We start from the raw sequence: 25,777 nt of genomic DNA, 5'->3' as shown, positions 1-25,777 counted from the left end.
GGCCCTCTAGGTACCCCTTACACACCCACTACAGATTATTGAATTCAGTGCTGTTGCTAGTATCCTACCTCAATCCTCTGTTAGCTCCCTCTAAAACAGAAGCTGATGTCACATGCTGCTTGTTTTAGGGTGAACTGCACAGTAGTGAATTGGTGGTGGAGTTTAATTTCCCTGTGGCCAATTCTTTGGGTATTGTTTGATTGGGGAAATGGACTTTGCAGCCCATCTGGGGGTGATACCTTTGCTTAAGAACTGTGGATAATAGGTATCCAGGAAAGCTGAAGACAAACAAACACCAAAGAGGAACTGTCCCATTTGGTCACTGGCCTCATCGATCATTACAGCAAGTAGAAGACTACACACACACACACACACGCCTCTCCTTCCTGTATTAGTGAATTGCAGGGCAGTTTAGAATTGGCCCCCAGTTCAACTATTGTCTGATTCATCTGAGGAGAAGGCAACCCCCAAATAATTGTGCAACTTGTCTGCATTCCATAAATGAGCTTGTAAGAGTTGTGCAAGCCAACACAAAAAGAAATTTTACATCTCAGTGCTGGATTTGTTGAGAAGGGTGGCGGCTCCTTTGTATTCTTATCAGCCCTAACCGCTGTGATGCACCTGGGTTCCTGTTTCTTTGAAGTTCAAGTTTTTCCCCCGTTAATCTCGAGTTCTACCATATCAGTTAATGGATAGATGAAAATAACGATAGCTTTTCTGTACAGTTTCTGTGGCAGTTGCGAAAAAGCATCTGTCTGAATGTGCTCTAGAGGAGAGGAGAGAGCCGTCTCCCGTCCCTCTCTAAATATTCTCCTAACTGAAATACATTTTCTGCGCTGAAACATGTGAACATAAAACTCAAGGGTGTGGCCAGGGGGGGGGGAGTTGCTAATGTGGTGAGTGGTTCTTGTGTTCCTTTTTGAAAGAGCTAAAATTACTGAATTTGAGTGCCTTGAATATTTCCTGATAGTTTGTCTGATACCGGCCCAGTGTCAAATGTTGAAAAATGGTATAAGGTGTTGGCAATCAAAGAGCAAGTGTGGTTGCACGTCAGCTTTGAGATATTGGCAACCTTGTTCTGAGTTCCTCTTTCTCTCTCACACATGTTGAGTCATGAATAAGTGTTTGCTTGGGCCTCACTGCGTATTTCCATACCTACACAGGCCAGGGGAAGAGGGAGAACCACACAAGACTTGCCTGTATCAGCAAGGGCCCCATATTTCTCACCATGTCTAGCTCCAGTCCGCACTTTAGACCCAGTAGTAGTCTGAGAAGGCAAGTAGCTACTGCTCATTTGTTTAAAAATATAGAAGACCTTAAAATTCTGTTTGGTTCTTCTCCAGTCTATTACTCCACCAGAGTCAACCGGCGACCCCAACAACATGACTCGCCTGGCAGAAGAAGCCCGCCAGCTAGCTGCTCGGTAAGGCCCATTGCATCTTTAGCATACCTTCTTCACTCTTCACTCTCTTGGTGTCGGTGAATACCATGGGCTTCCTTCATGAAGGATCCCACGTGATGGAACCACTGCCTCATGGAGGTTCAGTTGTCCCACTCCGTGATTTATTTTTGCCAGCAAGTGAAGACTACTTTCTTTACACAGGTATTTGAGGAAGGAGCTTGAGTAGAAATTGAGAATTTTTAGGACGGCTGCTGGTTGCACTTTTTGGCCTGATGGATTCATTTTAGCCTATTTTTCCTTGTTTTCTCCATTTGTTCTGAGCAGGGAAAGGGCAGTTTTATAAATGTAATAAATAATACAGCAACACATTGTCAAGAAACACAAGGCTGTCCCTCCTCAAGTCACTTTCGTCTTTCTCTCTTTCAGCATACCTTAAGATCACACCTACCACCCTCCCTTTTACTGTTCTTCCACACTTGAACCACCAGCCCCTCTCTCCTTTGTGGGAACTCTTTCCTCCCTGCTCCCATTCCATTCCCCATTTGTTCTTACCTTTCCATTTTGCCCTAAGGGGAATAGAACAAGGACGGCCCATAATGGAGCAGTCTTAGCGTAGTCATAAACTGCTTGAATGGTGTTGCTTTCAATTATTTAACTGAGGGTTGCACCTTAACAAGGCATATTTATCTTTTCTGCAGTACAGAATGCACTTAAGCACTGTTCAGGTTACAAAGGGGTGTGTGCATGTATAAACAGCAGCTTCTACTTTTGAAACGCATGGTGTGCAGTTTCTCATTGTGCTTTTAAAGAAAAACCTACAAAAAGCATACATGAAAGCATAACTAATGCGTTACATATATATTTTGTGCTCAGGTATATCTGTACGTAAATACAAAATGCTTTGTAAGAACTGGCCCTGAAGGGTGCAGTCTTGGCCAGATAAGCGAGTATATTACCTGTCTGATCAAAGCGAGTATGTCACAGTTTGTCCTCTTCCCCCACCTTCTGTTCTGATAACACTGGCAAGTATCTGCTAGCTTAGTCTGTTGTATGTCTCTTTCCTTCCCCTCCCCACCCCGTTCCACTTTTATATTAGTCACTTCCTGTTTGAACAGTCTTGTTGAGTAATGGGAAAACAGGCAGTTATTTGGGAGAGACCAGGATCTGAATCCCCTTACGTGAACAGAGACTGTTGGTCAACCAACTCACAAAACGATGGAAGTCCTTCATCCACCACAAGCCCATGAAAAGCTAGAGTGCTTCAACCACTTCTTTAAGTTCCTCCCTTTTTAATTTTAACCTGGGTTCTGTGAATCTTTCCCTCCCACCCACCCCTTAAAGAAAAAAGAATACTAACTGGAAAACAGTGGGTTTCTACAAGCTTTTGAAAGAGAACTATTATGTCAGTCCTTTGCCAGAAGTGGAGAGCACCCACCTCTAGCTATCATGAATGGCCGGCCAGTGGCATTGGCAGCATGGATCTTCTGAAGAGGAACAGGAGGATCCAGTGAGCCTGGCCTTGGCATGGAGTCAAGCCTCTACTCCTGCCTGCCTCTCCTATGTTGTGCTGCTACTTGGCTACCAGCAGAAAACATGGAGTATCGCCTTTATGCAGCAGCCCCTTGAGGTGCACTTGACAAAGAGGCTGGCTATTGCTGTTTTAGGAATAGGCTGTGTTGGCTTCATTCTCAGGGACAATTCAGGCCGTGTTCCTGAAACTGAAGATTTATGGCATGTTATCATTCTCTTTGAAAATGATGCCTAGCGTCTAACTCCTACTATAATGTATGGAGAGAAAAGGATGGTGTTTCTCTGACCATTTAGTTCTGCTCTCCTAATACTGCTCCAGGCACAAGCAAGAAGCAGATGACATTGTTCGTGTGGCTAAAGAAGCAAACGACACGTCGACACAAGCATATAAGCTGCTCTTGGATACACTGGCAGGGGAGAATCAGACCATGAATGACATCGGTGACCTTAATAGGAAGTAAGTATGAAGTGAAGACAGAAATTGAGGTGCTTTATTTTTAAAACGTTTCAGCTGTCCAAAGTGCCGCAGTGATCATAAGAAGCAGAATAGCTAAAATAGTTACTGTTTATGCAAAAAGAGATGTCAGGAATCTATATCCAGGAGCCTAAGGCATAAAACAGGGGTAGGGAACCTAAGGCCTGTGGGCCGGATGCGGCCCAATCGCCTTCTCAATCCGGCCCACAGACGGTCCGGGAATCAGCGTGTTTTTACATGAGTAGAATGTGCCCTTTTATTTAAAATGCATCTCTGGGTTATTTGTGGGGCATAGGAATTTGTTCATATTTTTCCCCCAAAATATAGTCCGGCCCACCACATGGTCTGAGGGACGGTGGACTGGCCCACGGCTGAAAAAGGTTGCTGGCCCCTGGCATAAAACCTTTATCAGTATTAGGCTTAGGGAAGTTTTCAGGTGCACATACGAAGAGTATATCTACAATTGTAAAGTGTGAATGAGGCCAAAGTGTCTTTAAAGAAATATGGTTCATTCACATACATTCCCAGGATTTACTGTAGCTCCCCATTCAGTGTACAGTTTGTGGCATTCCTGGATTTGCTGCTGCAGTTTGTGTGGAATGGCTTCCTTAGATGCAGAACTAGCAACAAAGGTGCAGGGTTAAAAGCTGAAGGGTTAAAACAAGGCGGCATTAAAGAACTTAAAAGTTTGGCTGAATACAACAGTTTTAACTTGGTGCTGGAAATGGCAAAGTTCAGTTATCAGATATGCTTCTTTTGAGGAAACTGACCTGTACTCCTAGGGCCACCACCAAGAGCAACTCAGATTTCAGTTCTCATAACTGTGGAGTCCTGGTCCAGTCCCCCTCCCCACAATCCGCTTCCACGGCTGCCCCAAAGATCAATTTTAAAGCATGGGCCAGGGCCAGGCCACTTGGGGATACTAAGGTCATGACCTGTACCTTTTAAATGGAAGCTGACTGGTTGCTTGTGCAGCTGTCCATCCATAGGTGCAGTGTATTCCCTGCCAGTTTCCATATGTAATTGAGTGATTTGTGTGTATTTGCATTGAACTGTTTAATTGTTTATCTGAAAGCGTCTCTGAATAACTTTATTCAAAAGGCTGCCCTATACTGCCAAACCATTGATCCATCAAGTTCAGTATGATGTGTTCTGACAGGCACCAGCTCTTCTAAGTCTTTTTAGTCTTTCTAGACTGCTCCAGGCACCAGTCTTTCCCAGCTCTGCTCCCAAAGATCTACGTTCAAAAGATGCCAGAGATTAAATGAGGGGCTCTTTGCGTGCAAAAGTTTGTTCAGCTACTGAGCTGCAGGCCCTTTCCATCTGGTGCAGCCGTACCCACCTACCCACTCCTTGAGCACAAGACCTGTTGCATCCAAAGCAGAAATAGTACCTTAGACCAACAGGCCAGAGGAACAATAGTAAGGTTATCTTTGGTTCCTAGGTATAACCAGGCAAAAGACATTTCCCGAGATCTAGAAAAGCAGGCAAACAAAGTCCATGCAGATGCTGAGGAGGCTGGGAATAAGGCCCTGCAGATCTATGCCAACCTCACCAGTCTGCCATCTATAGACTCTGAGGAGCTAGAGGTATGTTTTTTATTCTCATCTTACTATTTTTGAAATACATACAGCAACCAAACATAGTCGACACTAACAATATCATGGCTGATCCCAAAGGGGGATAGATTTCAAAGGTGCAATAGGACATGTATATTCATTTTTAAAGTTCTTCAGTCCAGTAAGTGTTTCCACACGTTATAATGCATTCAAGGTGGGTGACATGCTTGATTATCCCATTGCAAGTAAGAAATGGAACAGCGGCCAGGTGGCATAGAAGGACATCGGACCCAGTTTGCCTCTGGCCACCCCTGTTTGGCAAGTCAACTTTTCTACAAGTGCAACTGACTATTCTTGTGTCAGTGTGGTGTTAGTGGTTAAGAGCGGTAGACTCGTAATCTCGTGAACCGGGTTCACATCTCCGCTCCTCCACATGCAGCTGCTGGGTGACCTTGGGCTAGTCACACTTCTCTGAAGTCTCTCAGCCCCACTCACCTCACAGAGTGTTTGTTGTGGGGGAGGAAGGGAAAGGAGAATGTGAGCCACTTGGAGACTCCTTCGGGTAGTGAAAAGCGGGTAGTGAAAAGCGGGATATCAAATCCAAACTCTTCTTCCTCTTCTTCTTCTTCTTCTTCTTCTTCTTCTAGTCTTGATAAGCTAGTTGTGGTGTGGCAGCATGTGGCTATCTCCAAACATGCTGCCATGATCAATAAAATTAGCATCACTTTATAGCTTGTGTTGATTAAGAGTAATCTGAAACACCTAATAAAGGAGACAGGTTGCATATCTTTCTGAGTTAGAGATATGCTGAGTTGGGCTTTGTGTGGAGTTTGTTGGAAGAGCTTTAAAGCACCAATAAAACTGAAACTTGTTTTGCTTTTGTGGGTGACACCAGAAATAAATTGTTCAAGCTCTTGGTGTCAGCTAAGAGATTGTTCGTTTAATTCTTTTTGAAATATAATCACTTTGAGTAACCCTGGTGGACAAAAAAACATAAGAAAGGTTTAAAGTACAGGACTCTTTATATTTTATGTCAATCAAACACATTTAAAAAAAGATAGAAGTGATTCCAAGGATCCACGGTCCATACTGAGGAGGCTGCGCTATCACTCAGTGCCTGTCTTTTCCTACACACTTCTGGTGTACAGAGGTGCTGGGAACCATGAGAAACGAACTTCTTATGATTGCCAGTGCCTCTGCTCCACATGCTGGCAGCAGCGGCAGCAGCAGCAGAGGCCCCACTGCAGTACCCAGATGTGCCTTCTTCCCACCAACTTAGTAAGTCAGGCAGAAGATGAGTGGAATGGAAGGCACATGTTGAGCAGTATAGCAAAGGCCAGATCCACTCCTTACCCTTCATTGTGTTCAACTAAGTTTTCTTTTCCTAGTAGATGTACTGAAATTAATGAACACTACTAAATTAGGTTCACCATTTTCAGTGGGTTTACTCTGGGTAAAATTTAGTGGAATACCGTCCCCCATATGGAAGTTGGATTATATTGTCAGACACCTAAACTACGTTCTGCAATACATTTTGGGAAAATCAAAACTGAAGCAGAAAGCAGTGGTGGTCCAGCCATCACCAGATATAAGGATGTGCTGCAGATAGCACTGCGGTATCTGATCCTGGTTTAAAGGGTGGGTTTGATGTTTGTAAATTCAGCCCCTTGGAAATGTGCCATAAAATGTATAATACACAGTTGCTGCATTCACAAAAGCCATTTCTCTTCCTGTTTTCTCCATGTGTAGAATGAGGCGAATAAGATCAAGAAGGAAGCCAGAGAATTGGATCAGCTCATTAACAGGAAGCTGAAGGATTATGAGGACCTAAGAGAAGACATGAAAGGGAAAGAGCTGGAAGTACAGAACCTTTTGCAGAAGGGCAAGACTGAACAGCAGGTCAGTTCTACTTTTATGTAAGCTCCTACCCTGACAAAAGCCATAAATGCAGGTTAAAACAGGGGTGGCTTAACTGCTCTCAACCTTTGAAAACTTGTGTTAACCGATTCATGGAGAGGTATGGTGGACATGTGTTTCGGGCTTTTTTTGATCATGTGTTCTGTAGAATGGCTGCACCATGCGCAGGACAGAGCTAGGTGCAAAGTATTCATGGAGAGACAACATGGGCCCCAGAGCCTAGGAAAAGTGGCCTGGAGACGAGGAAAGCACAGGTGGAGAGATAGTAGGCAGTAAGGGAGAAACAATTTGGTGTAAAAGGTAAGTGAAGGTTTTAGTGTCCAAGCCAAAAGAGACCATAGTGGTGTAAACTAGTATACACAGCTGTTAGTAAAGCAGAATCAGCAGTTAAAAACAGAGTTGGGGAGGATGAAGAACCTTTCCCATTCTTTAGCATCTTTGTCCTTAAAATATATGAACTGTTTAAAAGGTTTAGATTTTGTTCTTGTGACTGTGCAACTGTACTTCCCAACCTATACTGTTTAACTTCCTTGTAAGCTGCTTTAGTCACGTGATAATCAGAGACTCTTAGGTTCAGCATGGTTTAGAGGCCGCTTCCTCCGTTGTGTCTGATTACACCCTCCTTGAAATCCACGGAAGAAAGAAGCATTGTCAGTGGCTCTCTCCTCTCTGCTGGAACTCACGCCCACTGAAGACTCACGAAATCCAAGCCGGAGTGTATTTCAGAAGCATTGCAAAGCCATAAGCTTTGGGCTGCCTTGTGGGGCTAGAATTAAGGTGGGGAAACTAGAGACTTGACTCCTGCCCCTGCACCTTTGGGAAAACATTGGAGCTGCCCAGAGTGGGTGGGGTACAAATAAAACAACAACAACAATGCTCAGACTGTGGCAGGAATCCACCCAGCACTCATGGGGAAATGTGGTGTGATCTCTTAGAGTAATCAAGTGAAACTTTTAACACATGGCATGATAAAAGTCTGTAATTTTATTAGGACAAGTTACTTGTTGTTTACTGTTGTTACAATTGTTTTCTCAAAATTTGTCTTCTGTACCATGAAAATAAATAAAAGCAGTATTATTATTTTTTAAAAAAATTACATTAAATTTAAAAATTGAAATTAAATAGAAACAGTCTGTGCATAATACTCGCTATATGAGGGCATTGTAGAGAGAGGGAGAGGGCATATGGGTCACCTGCTGTGTTGTGTCTGTTTGCACAGACTGCTGATCAGCTCTTGGCTCGAGCAGATGCTGCCAAGGCTCTGGCTGAAGAATCCGCCAAGAAGGGGAGCAACACACTCCAGGAGGCCAATGACATTCTCAGCAACTTGAAAGGTAGGCAGCATGGCTTCAGATACACTGAAACAGAAGTCACCAGATCCTTAAATATAGTGAGGGACTGGGGAGGGGTATTACTCAGAGGGTGGTGGGAATGGGTGATCAGCTGATAGGTGTGGAAAACCTGTTGACGACTCTTAACGGCTGCAATTAGTCTTGCAGGGAAAGGCAAGGGGTGAGATGGCTAAAGATAGCTTTGTTAAGTTTCGACTATGGCAGACCAGCACGGCTACCCATTTGTTAGGTAAGTGTTCCTTACCTAACTTTGGGGCTGGGATGTGACCTGCTGGGCATCCTGAGGATGTTGGGGCCTGGCTCCGGGCATTCGTGGAGGCCTCAGAGTGCTCCTGCTGATGGAGCCTCCGTAGAGAGCTCGGAACATTCATTTCCGGGTTTAAAACGTTCATAACCCGAAAAACGTAACTCGAGGCATTCATAACCCAGAGGTACCACTGTATGTTTGGGACTCTTTTTTAAAAGAGATTTTACAAAAACCATGCATGGCTGCGTGCCCTTCAAAGAAGTCTCATGCCATTTGGAAATCATTTTCTTCTTTTCTCTTTCTCATCCTCTCACCTTTGTCTTCCTGGGCGACTCCCTTGTCTTCCAGCAGAAATGACATTGCATGATGCTGCAGTGTTCAAGACAGAGTTGACACATGCATGCTCATTACTCAGTGACTTATGTGTGTAGAGTTACTCACTGCAAATTAAACACCACAGGTAGTGTCTTATTAGCTGGTTCATGTGGTCAGCCACAAGTAATTGATATGGAATTACACACATTCATATGTGAATTCAGTTGTAATATCCATTTGAATTTATTTTTTTAATTCCCCAGGCTTCAGAGGCAGCTCAGGAAGCAGAAGCCAATGCAAGGAAAGCAAAGACCTCTGTTAGCAGCTTGCTGAGCATGATTAATGACCTCCTTGAGAAGCTGGGTATGTATCTTCAGCTGGTAAACTGCTAGAGAGTTTGACCTTCTCACCCTGAATAGTGTGGCATTTGGGGTATTGCCTTGTTTGTTTGTTTGTTTGTTTGTTTGTTCTTTCAAGCCTGGCTTGAAGATACCTGGCTAGCATAGGTTTGTGTAGCTGGGCATCTAGTCTAATAATTTTTGTGGACTTACTCAAAGGACTTCAATAAAATACTTATAGTGTACAGTGTACAGTGACTTGAGCTGTCAAAGCTGAAATTATGATAGACAAGTGGTGCTTAATGTAAAACTGCACTCATACTTATTTTACATATTAAGATATGTCTGGCGTGTGTCTCAAAGTCCATTCCCAGTATCCAGTACAATCTGACTGTCTAAAACAAAGTCTAGATGGACAAATCTATGAATGTGCAACGATTGACTCCCATTCCCAGCGCTGTCTATTTACATCCATTGCTGTTTTACTCTTAATGGCATGTTGTTGTGAAGGCAAAACCTGCCAGCTAACCCTGACAAAGGGTGTCCAGGCCTCCACTGTCAGGGATTCCATACAGGGTAGGGATGTTTTTGTGTTCAAATCACAGAAAGTTGTACAGCACCCCCTTGGGGGCCCTTGCAGTATGCAAGACTTCACTCTGCAAATCGACATGCTTGCCAGGTTAACGGGTACACTGATAGCTGGATTACTGTAGTGTGTGCATATAGCACTAAGGTGGCTCTGTCCCTGTTTGCTCCACTCGCCAACCCCCACAACCCCTACTCACCAACCAGTCCACAAGACACTTTATTTGCTGAATTGGCTGCCCAATCAAGAATTATCCAAGCTTCTCCCTTTTTTTGCAGCCACATTTTGCACCTGTTTTCACCTTTATGTCCACAACAATAATATCTTGTACAGTTTACTGCTTCGTAAGTCCATAGACTTGGCCTGTAAAAAAGAACGGGTGGGATGAATGATTAAATGCAGGGAATGGGCAATCAGTCGTTTATGTTGTTGTTTAATCTTGGCTTTGTAAAAAGGGGAAAAAAATAGTTAAGGATGTATGTGTATAGAGAACCTTTTCTCAAACAGCGGAAATAAAATTCAGATAACATTTAAATTTCACAATGTAAAATGTTTGTACATAATGTGAATTTCTGGGTGTGCAGTTTAAGAGACACTGAACTGAGTGCTCCGATGTTACACATTTCTGAATTTTGATACACAACTTATCTCTCAAATTTAAACAATTTGAATGCAGCAGTTAGAGACGATTTGGCAAGCTAGGAAGATAAGATTTTTAAAATTATTTTGCTTCTTTAATCTCTTTCTGTTTTGCATTTGACAAGTGGAAATTATTTCTGTATCAGAATGAAGTGGGCCTTAATCAAAAAACATTCCAATTTTCTGTTTTGTTCCTATTACAGGGCGTGTGGAACCTGTGGACTTGAGCAAACTGAATGAGATTGAGGATACTTTGAACACTGCCAAAAACCAGATGAGGGACAATGATTTGGACCGGAAAGTCTCTGATCTGGAGAAGGCAGCTGAAAAGCAAGCCAGTGCCATCAGTGAATATGACAGGGACATTAACACCATTAGGAAAGACATTAGCAATTTAGAGGACATCAAGAAGACCTTACCAACTGGCTGTTTCAACACCCCATCCATTGAAAAACCCTAAGGATGTGCTAAAGGCAGGGGGGGGCGTTACCTCAATGACTGGTGGAGCAGTTCTTTTGGCTGTGGAGTGCCTTAATTCCTAGGTTACCTTCTTCAGGACCCCCACCTCATCTCCCACATAGCTATCAGTCCTTTCTTTCCCAATTCAAGGGAGAAAATTGCAAGTTTCTGAATGAACGCAAATTGAATATCCAGCCTTTGGGCATCAGAAGGGTTTAAAGATATGAAATGTATACACTTCCTTGCTCAAAACACTCCTTTTTCTCCTCTTCTCCCAGAAAAGACTCCCCTTTGATTTGCATAATGATGTGAAATATTATGGACTGTTGTGCTGAATTACAGAAAGGGCCATGAGAACTGATGCATACTGGGGGCAGTCACAGGCTTCTCCTTTTTTCTTTCCCCCGTATCTCTCTCCCGTACCCCATCTCGCAATTTCTCTGTTCTTTTTGTTTCTATGAAGGAAAAGGTTTGGCTACCAAAGTATTAAATTGTAACGGCCAGTATAGCTACAATTTGTAAGAAATGCTACTGGCCTTCAGAATCAGAAAAGAAGAAAAAATCAACTTAATTCATATATTAGTGGCCAATTAAACTACCACTTTGGTAGCCAGCTGCCAATTTTAAAGAAACTTTCTAGAGTGCAATATGTATATGTATATCTTGATTCTGAGAAACAGTTTCTCAGAAATGTTTTAGGGGAGTCACAAGGAAGGAGTGGTGTGTTGGGTCTCCATGGTGCTATACCTTGGCCTGCCTTTGACCTCTGAGAACACAGGCAGAAATTTTAATTCTTCAAGATGGAAGAATCTACTTGTGATCAGAATTGTTCCTGTCACCAGCCAGTCACTAGTCATAATCAAGGGGTATCTTCCAAGAACAGATAATTTAATATGAACAGATTCTGTCTTTCTCTCTTGGGGGGGGGGGGGCAGGGGCCTTTTTCTTTTCCCCCTTTTTTGAAAGAAACATCCACTATCCAGAGAGTACTTTTTTTTTTTGCTAGACTTGCCTGTGAAATTTGAAGTCAACATAATCTCTGGTAGAAAATTAACTCAAAATGTTTGCAGAGCTCTCTTTCTGCAGGTTGAATCATATCATTTTGCCTTGGTAGGTTTACCGTTTGTGTAAAAGAAGAATAATCACAAATTATAGCTGATCCATCTTTCTAGGAAACATAATTGGTCAGGCCTAATTCTAGTGGTAAATAACTCCAAGAGTTCACAGTATTGACTAACTGAGCTGGTGGTTGCTTGGTATGAATTTCTGCCCCACTCAGAATGTCCCCTCTCCCACTTTGATTCAGCTTCCTTGTGGGGAGAAGATCTCTCCTTCCATGTTGTCTCTCTTCTCCACCCCCACTCTGAACGGGAGGAAATTATCTGCCTCTGCAGTTTCCTCAAGAGAGAGGTCTGATGCTGCCACACACACCCCCTGCCTTTGGAGATCTGCATATAGCCACCCTTCAACACTATGCAACTTTGTACGTTTGCGTCGAGGGGAAGAAATTTATTATCTGACACACACACTGGTGCTATTAATTATTTCAAATTTATATTTTTGTGTGAATGTGGGATTTTGTGTCTTTTTTATCATGATTATTATAGTGTGAGGAAAAGTCTGTTTCTCTCTCCCTTCCCCCATGTAAATATGCTTGGCCTTGCTTCCAGAGTGGCCCTGTTCTCTCATGGCTTCCTCTTAACCGCCCGCCACACTGCTGCCTACATCCTCTCCTTTGGCAGTGAGGGGCAGGCTGGGCCAGCGTCAGGCATTTTCTCTGCCCTCCCGTACTGGGAGCTAATAGTATTCCATATCTCTGCATTGCCAGCAGCTGAGAGGCAAGTTGCCCTTCCTTCGCCTCTTCTCAAGCCCCTTGACACCTGAAGGATTCAGTCATGGTGCCTTAGGCCATTTCGGGGGATACTTTGCCCTGGGAGACTCTGCCTGGGCTGAAATGGGGAGCAGGCCTCCAACTTGTGCGCCTTCTGCCCCTCCACTGTGAGCAGAAATGGGAGAACCACAATCTCATCCATTCAGAGTTCTCTCAGCAGCGGACTTTGGCCTGCACAGGGAGGGGGTACAGGAAGGAGACCCCCAGGCCTGAGGCCTCCTCCTCCCCAGCTCTCCTGCTTGGGGGGTGAAGGCATCACCCAAACTGGCCCTTGGTTTGTGGTCTTGATATTAGGAATGGTTATAGGCTTCCTGCTGGCTCTGAAGAGGAAATGCGACACGGGCCTAGTTCTTACTCAGGTGCTTTAACCTAGGACTGAGCTGGTACCATTTCTCCATGCAAGAGAAAAACTTTTCTCTCAGACGTGGCTCGTTGTCTACATGTAGGGAAATTAAGGAGCATTCAATCGTGGGAGCCAGCCAGCCACATCCTTTCCAGCCCAGTAAGAGCTAGACCATTACAGGTAGGCAGGCAAAATCGCTTTGGCCTTGGTTTTTACAGCACCTGCAGGGCCAGAGAGAAGTTCCAGCCGGATCTTAACTTTATCCAAGCAACTTCTTCAACAGTTTACATAAAGCCGACTTGGCATGCATCCAGGCAAGCAGAACCTAAAGCCATTAACTGGAAATGGCTTTTTGCTGTGGCATGTCGCACTTGACTTCAGTCTTTTTGAGATGGCTGGATCCTAACGGTATCTCCTCTCTGCCAAATAGAAGGGGATGGTTACAGTTCACTCCGTAGTCTCCTTCTAGTTCTTTCCTTGCCTTTCTAGTATTCCCCCCCCCCTTTTCTCTTAAACAGGATTTAACAGATTTTTTTAAATTTTTAAATAACTAAATAAAAAGGCCTTTATAAGAATTTACGAATATTGCGTTAACAGCTATTATCACGTTTGTATAGGTCCAAGTTATTATTTCCGTGCATAACAAAGCGATGCAACAGCTGTTCACGGGAGACACCTGCTGAAGAGTTCCCTTCATTTTATTTTTTATTCTCAACTGTGAGCACCTCAAAAAGTGCCTTCAGTCCAGTTTTGGACTTAAATCTGTGGTCTTGCTGTCTGGGGGCAGTGAACAACAAGAACAACAAAAATGCAACACTTGGCAGTTTTATGTATAAAACAGTATTTCTTATTTATAATAAAGACTGAATATTTGTAACCCCTCATATGCTGGGTTCTTGAGTATTTACTGTGTGTGTGTGAGAGAGAGAGAGAACATGTACCAGCTGTCCAAATATATTTGCTTTTCCTATCGGATTTTAATATGGGGTGGAATGGTCTCATTTTACCTTACCACCTTTTTGTGGAAGGAAACCTGAGCTAAAAAAGGATTTTGGCATGGAACTTAACCAATTTCTAAACGGCTTCAAGATTTAATTTCACATTTTGAAAATATCCCCCTCTGTAGTGGCTAAAATGCTCACTTTGAATTCTAGAGACTTCTGGGTTAACTGGAGATTTCAGTGACTGATTCACCATGACCTCTAAAACTTTTTCCTGGGTATTATTTCTATTTTATTAAGAAAATTTCATTTATAAGAAGATAAGATTGAGAAAAAGAAAAAGAAAAAAGGGAATGAGAATTTTAAAAAGAAACAACACTGGGTAACCATAACCAGCTCAGACCCCATCATTATATATTTGATAGGAATTTTTTACCACAGTGTTCACATCATTGTGCACTTCTTAACACCGAATCTCATCTGCCATCTTATTGGCCACTTGCTTAGCTTAGATCATTCTGGAACTGTTCACAGTCTGCTTTTGAATGTGTCATCCTAAATAACTCCAAATCATCTAAGAACTCATTCCTTACCTCAGACACAGGGTTTATGAATAAGTTGCAATGCAGATCCTCAAGAAATCCCACTATTTTCTTCCCTCCACTGTCAAAAGTTGGTCACTTAGTCCTACCCTCGGTCCTGTATACCTGAAGGAGCGTCTCCACCCCCATCATTCAGCCCGGACACTGAGATCCAGCGCCGAGGGCCTTCTGGCGGTTCCCTCACTGCGAGAAGCAAAACTACAGGGAACCAGGCAGAGGGCCTTCTCGGTAGTGGCGCCCGCCCTGTGGAACGCCCTCCCGTCAGAAGTCAAGGGAATAAACAACTACCTGACATTCAGAAAACACCTAAAGGCAGCCCTGTTTAGGGAAGTTTTAATTTGTGACTCTGTATTGTATTTTGATATTTGTTGGAGGCCGCCCAGAGTGGCTGGGGAGACCCGGCCAGATGGGCGGGGTATAAATAATAAATTATTATTATTATTATTACCCATTACTTTAATCAGCCTTCGTGAAAAGCAATGTCCTCTCATTCTGTGGCTGCTAAATTTACTTCACGAGTCCAATAAGAGTACTTCCCGTGAAATTCTTACTTGGCCAAGATTGGGCACAACAGCTGAGCAATATGGAGCCAAGCAGAGCTAGGCTTTTAAAAGTTGCAGCCCTGTTGAGCAATTGCCAATTACTATTTTACACTTTTTTGAGCTCCTCCTGAACTGTTAGAATTTCAGTCCTCCCTGGGGAATATTTAGAAAATTAGCCTCCCCAATTTGCTGTCTAGGAATGTAATTCAGTTTGTTCTTGGTATGAGCTTTCATGTGCATGCACCCAACCCCCCAACATGCAGTCAGCAATTAAATATTCCTCTTCCTTCCATGGTTGATGGTATTGCAAGCTACTGAGCAGGCCAGTAGAACTAACAGTATCACCATCTCCCATCTCAACTATTATCTGGAACTATATAAAATCATGGACCATAAACCAGATTGAAATATCTGGTATCTGAAGAAGTGTGCATGCACACGAAAGCTCATACCAAGAACAAACTTAGTTGGTCTCTAAGGTGCTACTGGAATGATTTTTTAAATTTTGTTTTGACTATGGCAGACCAACACGGCTACCTACCTGTTCTCACCCACAACCACAAAAACCTTTGTCTAGACCTGCTGGAGTGTGTTATGAAAATAGTGTCTGTATAATGCTCTCTTGGTTAAAAGCTCATTTGGCAGCTCAGGAGTTGACAAAATCCCTCTCCATATTAATCAAGAAATGCGAGGAATGTCATCAAGGAATTCCATTGATGCTCCTTTCCTGACAGTTACAACAAAGAGGCTAAAAGGGCCAAAATTGAATGTGTATGCAGAGGGGCAAATAAACTGATCCTTTAATCTTGAGAGGGAAGGAAGGAGGAGTCCTTCTGCAGGAAGGGGCAGCAGACTGGACAAGGCCAGATGTGACTGTGAGGGAGGGGGGAGTCGGGACTGCGCCTCGACCCCCCAGAAACTCCAGGAGGGTGTCCTGGAGCCATGGGATCCTTGCTCTCCCGGTAAGCCCTAGTAAGGGCTGCTGTGATGGGCGAGGTGAGGGCTGAGGATCCACCACTAGCCTCGCAGCGAGAAGTAGCGGCTGCCGTCAGAGAGAGCGTCCAATTCTTTCAAGACTTGGCTAATTCGATTTTGTAAGTATTGACTCTTTTTTTAAAAAAGAAAGAAAGAAAGAAAGAAAATCGATCTAAATTTGGATGTTTTGGGAACTCTAAAAACGGAAGTCGGTTCCCTGAGCGTTGATGGAAGAGGAAACAGTGTAATTTTCAATTCCGAAGCAATCTATTGACTTTAAGACAAGGAAATTTCTGAAGCTTTTAAGATACAATTACCCTCTCTTTGTGGAAACTTTGATTGGTTGCTCTGGCAACGAATGATAATTTTGGACTGCATAAGCTTTACAGACTTTATGGACTTTGAGGATGCCCAAAGGGAAACGGACGAAGGACTTCAAAACAAAGGTTTTGGAACTTTTGTACAACTTAACAGTGGGAGTCAACCAGCTAAATCAGCTAACGGGGACAGTGGTTGCTGCGGACTTGGCTGTGCAGGAAAATGGATTTATAACTTTTTGCAAAAGCTATGAGGATAAATACACAGAAGAGGAGAAGATCCAGGGAAAAATCGGTAGATTCAACCCGTTGGAAAAAGATAGAAAAATCAGGAGGTTCAAAACAACGAGAGGAAAAAATGGGAAAACTGCAGGAAAGAAGAATGTTCAACGGAAGGCGGTACAGACTTTGGAAATTGTTGAAAAACTCTCAAGGACATATGAGATAAGAATGGAGCAGAGGCCAGTTTCCCAGGACAGGGGAACTTTGGATTTTGAAAGGGTGGGGGTGGGTTGAAAAAAAATATTGTTTTTATGGAAATTCTCTTTGCATTATGGTATAGACATATGGCTGGTAATGGACAATGGCTAATGTGTTTAAATGAATGGTGAATAGGAGGGAAAGGGGGGGAAAGAGTTAAAGTAAAATTAATTTTAATTTAGTTGCTGTAATGGATTTGGGATTAGACAATGGAAGTTTAGAAATACAGTGAATGTGGAGGATAATTTAAAACGATAAATTAGATTTGTAAGTTGGAAAAGTATTTAGTGAAAGATATATGGAAAATGTAAGAAGGAGAAAAATAATATGGGATTAATTGGCAATAACTGTAAATTAGGGTTAATTTGGGAATCATTGGGGGGGAGTCGGGGAAGTCTGCGAATGTAAAAATGATATGAGTAATGTAAGTGGTTAAATTGAGAAAGTATTATTGATTACCTCAGTGAGAGGGGGGTTTGTTAGTATGCTCCTCTTGGTGAGAGAAAGGGGGGTTAGAAAAAATGTAATCATGTATTGTAATTTGGATTTAATTGGAAAACCTTTAATAAATATTATTTAAAAAACAAAAAACAAACTTGTCGAACAAATCAGCTCCCGAACGCCGCAAACCTGGAAGTAAGTGTTCTGGTTTGTGGACGTTTTTGGAAGCCGTGCCTTGGTTTTTGAACGGTTTTGGGAGTCAAAACGGACTTGCTGGAACAGATTAAGTTCGAGAACCAAGGTGCCACTGTACTTAAGGATTAGCTGGGCACTGACAGCCTAGATTGAGGCACCACATGCAATTGTCCCACAATGAAAATCCCCTGTAGTGTATTGTCCTGCACTGATGCCCCCTGTTGCAGGAGGGAAATCTAGAGGCTGCTACTATCCCATTCTTCATAGGTTGAAGAAGTCTAAAACACAACTGGACAAAACATGATGGGTTCAAATACAGAGATAAATTAACTGCTACTTTCTATTCCCCTTGTATGATTAAACCATGTGATCTATCATCATGAGAGAGTCCCTATCCCAGTTGTTGTCTTGTAACACTGATGAGAGCCAGGCTGTATGTGGGGAGAATAGGCAAGCAGGAGATTGGAGTGCTTACTCCCTGTTGATCCTCCCACTCCACATTCACATTATCTTGGCAAATGTGGGATTGCAAACATACGTTTGCTGTGGTACATATTGCTGTGCCCTAGGAGTGGCCTTATATTTTTCCACATACCAGCTGCTTTTCAACATGTGCAGCATTTTGTGGTGTGTCAAAGCATAACACGTTACCGATGTTAGAAATGAAAGATCTTGGATCTGAAGTCCTCACACGTTACATGCACCAGGACCAGTTCATGAGGGTGCGGGGGTTGGACTGGATGGCCCTTGTGGTCTCTTCCAACTCTATGAATCTAGGACTGAATGCTGTTGTGTGATAAATTGCAATCTTTGAGGCTGCTGGTCATGCAAAGTCCTTAATCAGACCTAGCTTATTTCTGTTATAAGATGACACCCATGATCACACCCCTGTGACAAAGTAGTTCACACAGTCCCCTAAGGTATGCATGAATTTGCATGGGAGGAGTTCTGCATGCCTGGTCCGTCTGATACCCAGGTATCACACACAGAACCTTTGGAAATTATGATATCCCATCCAGGCTGTGGGTGTCAAATGGGGCAAGCACATGTAGTAGGTGGAGTCATAACATTCTCAAATTGCCACACAGCTTGGGGGCTTCTGTGAGTAAGACAAATGTGGACAGATGGCTGGAGATTAGTGTTGCACTTGGACAGGGGAAATCCAGTTACCTATGGGAAATGCAGGCACTTGTGGAGAAATTGCTTAGCATCATTACCTTGTATATTTCCGTAAAGCTAATGCACTGTTGCCAGCAAGTGAGGAGCAGAGTGGAATGCAAATGTCACTAAATAAAAAAAGATTGTATCAAGTTTTTTAAACAACGTTAGTCTCACATGTATGTCGTCAATGACTGGAGGCAAGAAGTAGGTACAACATTTCTTTATTTCTGGTACAGGGAAGAACTCAAGGGAATGGAGACAAACTGGGTTTATATAGAAACAGTTGTCTAGTAAAGGAGATACATTTGGCGGGAGCCAATGGCACGGCTTCCCTCCTGAGGGAACCATCCAACAGAGGATCCAAAGTCCTGCTCCCTGCCTCAGCAAATGGTTGCTGTTCCCGCTGTAACTAGTACATTCAAATAAAGAACTGCAATACAACACAATACATTATACTAACATCTTAGACTGTGTTATTGCTTAATACACAACACCCCCCCATGCTTAGCGGGAATGACACACGAAGTCTTTCAGGAACTGTGGCTTCCTGCGATCTCTACCCGATCGTCTCACCTCTGGTGGTTGTGACATGAGGAATTGGCGGCTGAGGGATCTCCTCGGGTGTATTGGGCTACCCCTGTCCTGCTAATGATTCCCCCAGCTCAGATCTTCCGCCAACTCTGTGTTTTCAGCGGGTGATGCACCGTTTGACTGCCCTGGCGGGTCCATTAACCTGTGCAGGTGTCTCTACCTGGCTTGGGGATGGCGACTCCCCATTTAAATGCAAGGCGTTAGGTTTCCTCGCATCATTCCGGCTGGGTATCCGGCTCTCAGCTGATCCACATGCCTACGCCAGACCTGACCTTGTGATAACGTGACCATGATATGACACGGGACCGGTGGCCCGTGAAATGACTCCCGGAACCCAAATCGGACCCTCTGGCATAATTTCTCACCCACACGAGATCCTCCGGATTAAAGTGTCCTCGTTCTATCCCCTTCAGGTGGGGGTGGCTTCCATGCAGGACGCGAGGGCATCCTATCTGGATGCACAAAGTCCAGGACTGTCACCAACCTTCGGCCTAACAGCAGCTCAGCTGGTGATTTTCCTGTGGCTGTGCATGGTGTGGCGTGCTGCAAGGAATAGCATACGAGCAATCCGGGCTGCCCAGTCACCCTCCAGCAGGCGTGAAATAGCCCCTTTTGCGGTTCGCACCATTCGTTCTGCTTGACCAATTAGAGGAGGGGTGAAAAGGGGCAGAGGTCACTCCTCGTATGAAATTGTCAGCAAGGAACCCTCTGACTCATTTGACACGAATGCTGCCCCATTGTCTGACACCACTGTTTCTGGCAGACCATGCGTGGCAAACAAACGCCTTAAAACTTTGATAACGGCTGCTGAGTGGGACTGGAAACTAGGCTACTTCCAACCATTTCGAGTAGGCGTCGACCACAACCAAAAATGTTTTCCCTTGAAAGGGGCCCGCGAAGTCTATGTGAATACGGTTCCATGGCGCCTTGGACTGTTCCCACCAATGAATAGGTGCCCCGGGAACCTCAGGTCGAACCTCTTGGCATGTTTGCACGTGTGCACCCACATTTCTATTTCCTTATCCATCCCTGGCCACCACACATAACAACGTGCCAAGGATTTCATTCTTACCATTCCCGGGTGCCCCATATGCAAGGTTTCTAGAGATGCGGTTCCTCAGTGGGTTTGGAACGACCACCCTGTCCCCCCACAGTATGCACCCTTATGAAGTGACAACTCATGCTGCCGCATTACGAATGGGCGGAATTTTTCTTCTTGGCCCCCACTGGGCCACCCCCTCCCTACCCAGGCAAGGACTCGGGAGAGTGTGGGGTCCTTACGCGTCCTGGCCGCCACTTCTTCCGCGGTCACAGGAGCGCCTGGCAGTGTTTCCAGCATCATGACCTGTTCGGCTGGTGCTGGATCACAATCACCAGTTCCCTGGAGTGGCAGCCGGCTGAGGGCGTCTGCGTGACAAAGCAATTTCCTTTTACATGGCATATTTTATATTGGAACCCATTTAAAAAGATCGACCACCTGAGCATTCTAGGAGACAGGATTTGAGGGGTTTGTTTGTTGGGGTTTAAACAGGCCCAGTAATGGCTTGTGGTCCGTTTCGATTAAGAACGATCGCCCATACACATAGTCATAGAATTTCTTAACCCCCGCTACCACAGCCAATGCCTCTCTGTCAATCTGCGCGTAGTTCCTCTCGGTGGATGTAAGAGTCCTTGAGTAGAATGAAATGGGTCTGTCTGACCCATCCGCCTCTCTGTGGCTGAGCACAGCTCCCAATCCATATTGCGATGCATCACAAGCAAGTACAAGGGGCTTCGTCTCGTCATAATGGGCCAAAACACTCTCAGCCGACAACATTCCCCTTATGGTTTCGAAAGCCTTTTGTTGCGGCTTTCCCCAATGCCAGACGCACTTCTTCTGCAGAAGCCTGTGCAAGGGCTCTGCCACTGCTGCTTTGTGCGGTAAAAAACGCATGGTAAAGTTTACCAGACCCAAAAATGATTGGAGTTCTGTTTTGTTGCTGGGTTTGGGTGCATTAGCGATGGCCCTAACCTTGCTTTCCATGGGGTGCACTCCCTCAGCATCAATGGTGTAACCGAGGAAATCCACCGTAGGAACTCCAAAACTACATTTCTCCTTTTTTAGATGGAGTCCAGCTTCCTGGAACTTGTTAAGCATCTGTCTGATGCGGTTTTCCAACTCGTGGGGGTTCCTCCCCGATATTAGAACATCATCAAAATACACGAGGGTGCCCGGTACTTCCCTTAATAACCTTTCCATAATGCCCTGGAATATTCTCGGAGCTACACTTACTCCAAATTGCAATCGGTTTACCTTAAATGCTCCTTTGTGGGTTACAATAGTCTGAGCTTCTGCGGTCTGTGGTGTTACAGGTAACTGCTGGTACGCCTGGGCAAGATCAATTTTTGCAAATACTTTGCCTCCCGCCAACTTTGCTAGCAGTTGCGACACCACTGGAATGGGGTAAGAATTTCCCCGAATTGCCTTATTTATTGTGCATTTATAGTCTGCGCAGATACGCACTTCCCCGTTTGCCTTTAGCGGGGTCACTATTGGGGTTTCCCACCTCGCTGATTCAACTGGTTCCAATACTTTTTGCTGGACTAGTTTGTCGAGTTCTGCCTCTATCTTGGGCTGCAAGGCAAATGGTACTCGTCTTGGTTTAAGGCGGACTGGGGTCACCCCTTGGTCCAACTCAAAATTAATGGGAGGCCCCTTATAGCACCCCAGACTGCCATCAAATAATGGTGTGAACTCCTCAAAAAGCTTCTCGAATGTTTTTGGGGCTATCGTTATGGCGTTCAACCCAGATATGCCCAGCCCTAAAGCAGGAAACCAGTCTGTTCCCAATAGGCTAGTGCGCTTTCCCTTGGCAATCACCAGCTTAAGCACAGCCCTTTGTTTTTAAAGCTTACATTGACGGAACACATTCCAAGGATGTGTATCCGGCAGGCCGAGTACGATTGTAATGTGGCGGGGAAAGGTTCCAATGGAGGAAGCTTACCCCCTAAAAAAAAACGACCTCGCTGTTTTGTCAGAGACAATCGTGAATCCTGACCCAGATCTACCTCCATCTGGCAAGGGTGGCCCTCAATGCTGACCTGGATTGATGCCTTCCCCTGAGCAGGAAACTGAACAGTCTTGCCCTCAATCTCGGTGAGGTAGTTGCAGTCGTCCACAACGTGTGCCGATGAACTTTCCTGTCGCCGGGACGATCGCGGGGATCCTGATGTTCCCCCGGTAGCCAACCTGCATACCCGAGCAATATGGCCCATTTTGCCACAAATGCGGCACGTGACATTCCGGAACCGGCACTTCCGACGTTCGTGCGCCCCACCACAACCGGGGCATTCTAGTTTTCTTCCCTTTGTTCCCGATGAACCAGCCCCCAGGGATCCAACGGCACGGGATGGACTCTGGGACGGGCTGGACTCCTGGATGCACATTGCGTGGGCTGTTTCTGCTGCCGGCCTGGTGCTTCGTTGTGGGGTTTTCTGCTTTTCCCCCTCTGCGGTCTCCGTGGCTAAGGCCTCGGGCACTGCCGTTGCTAGATCCACCTCTTCCTTTGCAGCGATTCGACGGTGGGCCTTACTGCTGCTCAGGCCGCCAATGAACTGGTCAAGCAACGCCTCCTCAAGAGCCACGAACTGACATTGCCTCGCCAGGACCTTCAACTCAGCAAGGAACATGGAGACCGATTCGCCATCCTTCTGCCTCCTATTATGGAACTCTATGTGGCGTGTTGTCTTAGTTGCTGCTGGGGCCAGGTGCCTCGTAAGTTGATCTGTTATCTGCACCAGCGTCGCTGTTTCTAGCGTGAGAGGAGCCACCAACCCTCGGGCCAACTCGAAGACTTCGGCACCGCAGCAACTCAGAAAGACAGCCTTCTTCCTGTCGCTGTTGGTGATTCCTTGTGCGGCAGCAGCGAAACCAAACGTTGGAGATAGGAATCCCAAGCCTCTGCGGCTCCCGGTTTGAACGGCTCAATTATCTTACTTCCTGCCATGGCGTGATCAGGAGCGTTTACGACTTCTTCCTCCTCTTCTGCTGACTCCGGATGCCGACCTCTGTCCTCCATTTACGGCAAGCCGGATCCCATCCTCGTCGCCAGAATGTAGTGTCGTCAATGACTGGAGGCAAGAAGTAGGTACAACATTTCTTTATTTCTGGTACAGGGAAGAACTCAAGGGAATGGAGAAAAACTGGGGTTTATATAGAAACAGTTGTCTAGTAAAGAGAGATACATTTTGGCGGGAGCCAATGGCACGGCTTCCCTCCTGAGGGGAACCAATCCAACAGAGGATCCAAATTCTGCTCCCTGCCTCAGCAAATGGTTGCTGTTCCCGCTGTAACTAGTACATTCAAATAAAGACTGTAATACAACACAATACATTATACTAACATCTTAGACTGTGTTATGATTTGTAAGTTGGAAAATTATTTAGTGAAAGATATATGGAAAATGTAAGAAGGAGAAAAAATAATATGGGGATTAATTGGCAATAACTGTAAATTAGGGTTAATTTGGGAATCATTGGGGGGGAGTCGGGGAAGTCTGCGAATGTAAAAATGATATGAGTAATGTAAGTGGTTAAATTGAGAAAGTATTATTGATTACCTCAGTGAGAGGGGGGTTTGTTTAGTATGCTCCTCTTGGTGAGAGAAAGGGGGGTTAGAAAAATGTAATCATGTATTGTAATTTGGATTTAATTGGAAAACCTTTATAAATATTATTTAAAAAAAAACAAAAAAAAAACTTGTCGAACACATCAGCTCCCGAACGCCGCAAACCTGGAAGTAAGTGTTCTGGTTTGTGGACGTTTTTGGAAGCCGTGCCTTGGTTTTTGAACGGTTTTGGGAGTCAAACGGACTTGCTGGAACAGATTAAGTTCGAGAACCAAGGTGCCACTGTACTTAAGGATTAGCTGGGCACTGACAGCCTAGATTGAGGCACCACATGCAATTGTCCCACAATGAAAATCCCTGTAGTGTATTGTCCTGCACTGATGCCCCCTGTTGCAGAGGGAAATCTAGAGGCTGCTACTATCCCATTCTTCATAGGCTGAAGAAGTCTAAAACACAACTGGACAAAACATGATGGGTTCAAATACAGAGATAAAATTTAACTGCTAGCTTTCTATTCCCCTTGTATGATTAAACCATGTGATCTATCATCATGAGAGAGTCCCTATCCCAGTTGTTGAGAGCCAGGCTGTATGTGGGGAGAATAGGCAAGCAGGAGATTGGAGTGCTTACTCCCTGTTGATCCTCCCACTCCACATTCACATTATCTTGGCAAATGTGGGATTGCAAACATACGTTTGCTGTGGTAACATATTTCTGTGCCCTAGGAGTGGCCGTATATTTTTCCACATACCAGCTGCTCTTCAACATGTGCAGCATTTTGCGGTGTGTCAAAGCATAACACGTTACCGATGTTAGAAATGAAAAGATCTTGGATCTGAAGTCCTCACACGTTACATGCACCAGGACCAGTTCATGAGGGTGCGGGGGGTTGGACTGGATGGCCCTTGTGGTCTCTTCCAACTCTATGAATCTAGGACTGAATGCTGTTGTGTGATAAATTGCAATCTTTTGAGGCTGCTGGTCCATGCAAAGTCCTTAATCAGACCTAGCTTATTTCTGTTATAAGATGACACCCATGATCACACCCCTGTGACAAAGTAGTTCACACAGTCCCCTAAGGTATGCATGAATTTGCATGGGAGGAGTTCTGCATGCCTGTCCTGTCTGATACCCAGGTATCACACACAGAGCCTTTGGAAATTATGATATCCCATCCAGGCTGTGGGTGTAAAATGGGGCAAGCACATGTAGTAGGTGGAGTCATAACATTCTCAAATTGCATAGATGCGCCACACAGCTTGGGGGCTTCTGTGAGTGAGACAAATGTGGACAGATGGCTGGAGATTAGTGTTGCACTTGGACAGGGGAAATCCAGTTACCTATGGGGAAATGCAGGCACTTGTGGAGAAATTGCTTAGCATCATTACCTTGTATATTTCCGTAAAGCTAATGCACTGTTGCCAGCAAGTGAGGAGCAGAGTGGAATGCAAATGTCACTAAATAAAAAGATTGTATCAAGTTTTTTAAACAACGTTAGTCATCACAAATTGCAGTCTGTTAGAAATTTTATGAGTGTAAAATTACCGAATTAAACATCAGAGGGTAGCTCAGACTGGATTTATAAATAGCTCGGGTGACTGATAGGGAAATTCCTATCATAAATTTTACCACTCATACTACGTGATTTCCATCACAATCAATTTAAGCCCTTTGAGAAGCTTTGATTGGGTTTTCTTGGCTGCAACTGCAAACAGAGAGACGTATGGGTTATGAAGTTTCTCGCAATTTGACGACAACATTGTTCATTGTCTATGGTTGCATATTTACTATAAGAAGACTGTTTTTGGTTGATTAAACAAATAACGGTCTACAATTCAAAATCTATCCACAATGCAAGATCATAGATTGCTTA

At 44.4% G+C, this 25,777-nt stretch overlaps 1 protein-coding gene across 1 annotated transcript; it reads left to right on the top strand.

Moving 5' to 3' along the window:
- Window positions 1-889: 889 nt before the first annotated feature.
- LOC117047841 (laminin subunit gamma-1-like) lies at window positions 890-11,145 on the top strand. Its single transcript, XM_033151067.1, has 8 exons — window positions 890-896; window positions 1,344-1,423; window positions 3,252-3,389; window positions 4,852-4,996; window positions 6,716-6,865; window positions 8,103-8,217; window positions 9,032-9,160; window positions 10,564-11,145. The coding sequence occupies exons 2-8, from the start codon at window positions 1,383-1,385 to the stop codon at window positions 10,818-10,820; spliced, it is 975 nt and encodes a 324-aa protein (XP_033006958.1). The 5' UTR covers window positions 890-896; window positions 1,344-1,382; the 3' UTR covers window positions 10,821-11,145.
- Window positions 11,146-25,777: the final 14,632 nt, after the last annotated feature.

This window comes from Lacerta agilis, chromosome 6 (genome assembly GCF_009819535.1).
Source record: "Lacerta agilis isolate rLacAgi1 chromosome 6, rLacAgi1.pri, whole genome shotgun sequence".
In the NCBI taxonomy this organism is placed as follows: domain Eukaryota; kingdom Metazoa; phylum Chordata; class Lepidosauria; order Squamata; family Lacertidae; genus Lacerta; species Lacerta agilis.
The sequence above is the reverse complement of the archived record's forward strand: the minus strand, read 5'-3'. Positions and strand labels throughout refer to the sequence as shown.

What these genes read in the sequence shown, in the direction of transcription:
- LOC117047841 (XM_033151067.1), top strand. Translation starts at nt 1,383, where the DNA reads ATGACTCGCCTGGCAGAAGAAGCCCGCCAGCTAGCTGCTCG. An exon ending in TAGACTCTGAGGAGCTAGAG is followed by an intron (nt 4,997 to 6,715) that starts GTATGTTTTTTA and finishes CTCCATGTGTAG; the next exon opens with AATGAGGCGAATAAGATCAA. An exon ending in AGGGCAAGACTGAACAGCAG is followed by an intron (nt 6,866 to 8,102) that starts GTCAGTTCTACT and finishes CTGTTTGCACAG; the next exon opens with ACTGCTGATCAGCTCTTGGC.